The sequence below is a fragment of the Gossypium hirsutum genome, chromosome D01, assembly GCF_007990345.1.
Source record: "Gossypium hirsutum isolate 1008001.06 chromosome D01, Gossypium_hirsutum_v2.1, whole genome shotgun sequence".
Classification (NCBI taxonomy): Eukaryota; Viridiplantae; Streptophyta; class Magnoliopsida; order Malvales; family Malvaceae; genus Gossypium; species Gossypium hirsutum.
Window position 1 is genome coordinate 5240655 of NC_053437.1, and position 2616 is coordinate 5243270.

General features: G+C 41.3%; 1 protein-coding gene across 1 annotated transcript; it reads left to right on the forward strand.

Moving 5' to 3' along the window:
* The first annotated feature begins 486 nt into the window (after positions 1 to 486).
* LOC121213526 (uncharacterized) lies at positions 487 to 2390 on the forward strand. Its single transcript, XM_041086302.1, has 3 exons — positions 487 to 549; positions 688 to 716; positions 983 to 2390. The coding sequence occupies exons 1-3, from the start codon at positions 487 to 489 to the stop codon at positions 2388 to 2390; spliced, it is 1500 nt and encodes a 499-aa protein (XP_040942236.1).
* Positions 2391 to 2616: the final 226 nt, after the last annotated feature.

The following is a 2616-nucleotide window of genomic DNA, read 5'->3' on the forward strand; positions in this document are numbered from 1 at the left end:
AAACACTGCTACAGTACTCAATCGAAAATGAGAGACATAGATCAAAGGCTAGAACAGTTCCAGAAGGAAATGCAAGAACAAATGAATGAGCAGCTTGAGAAGATTCAACAAAAGATGATGGATAAAATGATGGAATCTCAGGGGAGTATGATGGCTAAAATAACTCAGTTGTTAACTGGTGGAGTTGATAAAGGGAAGGGCTCTGTGCTCAATATTGAAGAAGGAGATAGCGAGGGACCTATTTATTCCCCAGAACTTACCTCTCAGCAAGCGTAGGTATATCCGCGCAAATCTTCCATCACCATCAAGCCTCAGGGCGGTGCTGTAACACTAATGAACTTTCAAGCTAGATCAGGCTCTAACCCTGGAGGCAACCTTGCTAATCCTGCTATCCCTGACTTCGACAAGACAGTTTAAAAAATGAATGGTGAATTGCCGAAACAGCTCGAGGAAAAGTATAAATAGCTGGAGGAAAAACTTAGAGCGATGGAAAGTACTGAGAGCTACCAAGGAATTGATGCTAGAGAATTGAGCTTGGTTCCAGGTTTGGTACTTCCCCATAAATTCAAAATGCTAGAGTTTGAGAAGTACAACGGAACTAGTAGCCCCGAAGCCCATATTACTATGTTCTGCAGGAGGATGACTGGATATGTTAATAATGACTAGTTGTTGATACATTGCTTCCAGGATAGCGTCGCAGGAGCTGCATCCAAATGGTACAATCAATTGAGCCGTACCCAGATTAATTCATGGAGAGATCTAGCACAGGCGTTCTTAAAACAGTACAGCCATGTGACTGACATGGTACATGATAGAATTACTCTGCAAAACATGGAGAAGAAGCCTGGTGAAAGTTTCAGGCAATACGCACAGAGATGGAGGGAGGTTGCCCTCCAAGTTTAGCCATTATGTTAGGGAGTGCTTCTAAAAGCTTTTATGAATAATCATGAATGGTGAAATGATAAAAAAATGCTATTAGAAGCGGGAAAATAGATGCTGGAGAAAGTAGCAGAAGGTTGGACTCGAAGAAGAAAGAGAATGAGGTTAACAACTCAAGTTCATATTCAAAGACGATTACGGTGAATCAACCGGGAAAAGTGGCTGTTAACCAGCAAGGATCATCAAAGCAGATATCTGATACAAGACAAAATACAGAGAAGATTCAATTTATGCCAATTCCAATGTCGTGTAGGGAGCTATATCAGAATCTATTCAATGCACACGTGGTTTCCCCTTACCACTTGAAACCTCTGCAGCCTCCATACCCCAAGTGGTATGATGCAAACGCACAGTGCGACTATCACGCGGGAATTGAGGGGCATTTTATAGAACATTGTACGGCGTTCAAGATGCTGGTAGAAAGACTTATAAGCATGGGTGTGGTTAAAGTGGATGATTCACCCAGTACAGAGAATCTGTTACCCAATCTTAATGATAATGGAGTGAACATGATAGGTGGGAGCATGGGTAGAAAAATCAAGGAAGACATAGCAGAAGTGAAAATTCCTTTGAGGTGGGTCTGGAGAAATATGGTAAAAAGGGGATTGATTGTTCTGAATTCAAAGAGAAGCTTCGAAAAGGTGGAAAACTACTATGAGTTCCATCACGGGGAGGGACATGAAATCCAAGAATACGCAGAATTCAGAGCCCTGGTTCAAGGCTTGATAGATGATAAGGAAATAGAATTTTATGAAGAAGTTAAGGAGGAAGGGAGCATTTGCACATCCGAATCCTCGAAGCTACCAAGAGTAGCACAGCCTGTGTTCATCATCTCACGACCAAAGAAGGATGAAGTGAGAACGCCAATAATGCCAAGAATCATCATAAAGAAACCTGCAACCTTTTCTTACCAGGACAGTAGTAAGGTTCCATGGAGCTACGAGTGCAATACAACTGTCCCTGGAAAAGAGACTTCAAAGGACCAGTGTGTGAGTGCCAATCCAGAATCTATGAAAGGGGCCATAATAGGGGAGCAAAAAGGGAAAATAGTTGAGCCAGTGAAGGAGGAAGAAGCTGTAGAATTCCTCAAATTTTTGAAGTATAATGAGTATAATGTCGTCAAACAGTTGCATAAACAATCGGCTCGCATATCTGTACTAGCCTTACTCTTGAATTTAGAAGTACATCGAAATGCGCTGATGAAGATGCTAAATGAGACCTATGTGTCCAAGGATATTTTTGTCAGCAAACTAGATCGGTTGGTCAATAATATCAGTGCTGATAATTTCATATTTTTCAATGATGATGAAATACCTCCTGGGGGCATGGGATCTACCAAAGCTTTGCATATCACTACACGATGCAAGGGGCATATTTTGCTAGGAGTATTGATTGACAACGGATCAGCTTTGAACGATTGTCATTATTCACACTTAACAGGTTACCCATAGATAGTTCGTACATGAAAACATGTCAAAATGTAGTGAGGGCGTTTGACGGTACAGAAAGGAAAGTCATGGGAATAATTGATATACCCCTACTGATTGGCCCAACAGTTTATGAGATAGATTTTATTGTGATGGACATCAAACCTTCCTATAATTGTTTATTAGGAAGACCATGGATACATTCGGTGGGGGCAGTACCGTCATCATTACATCAGATGTGGAAGTTAGT

Excerpts from the sequence above, each read along its gene's own strand:
- LOC121213526 (XM_041086302.1), top strand. The coding sequence starts at position 487 with ATGGAAAGTACTGAGAGCTACCAAGGAATTGATGCTAGAGAATTGAGC. Across the intron at positions 550-687 it reads TGAGCTTGGTTCCAGGTTTG|GATAGCGTCGCAGGAGCTGC; the intron begins GTACTTCCCCAT and ends CATTGCTTCCAG. Across the intron at positions 717-982 it reads GCAGGAGCTGCATCCAAATG|CGGGAAAATAGATGCTGGAG; the intron begins GTACAATCAATT and ends TGCTATTAGAAG.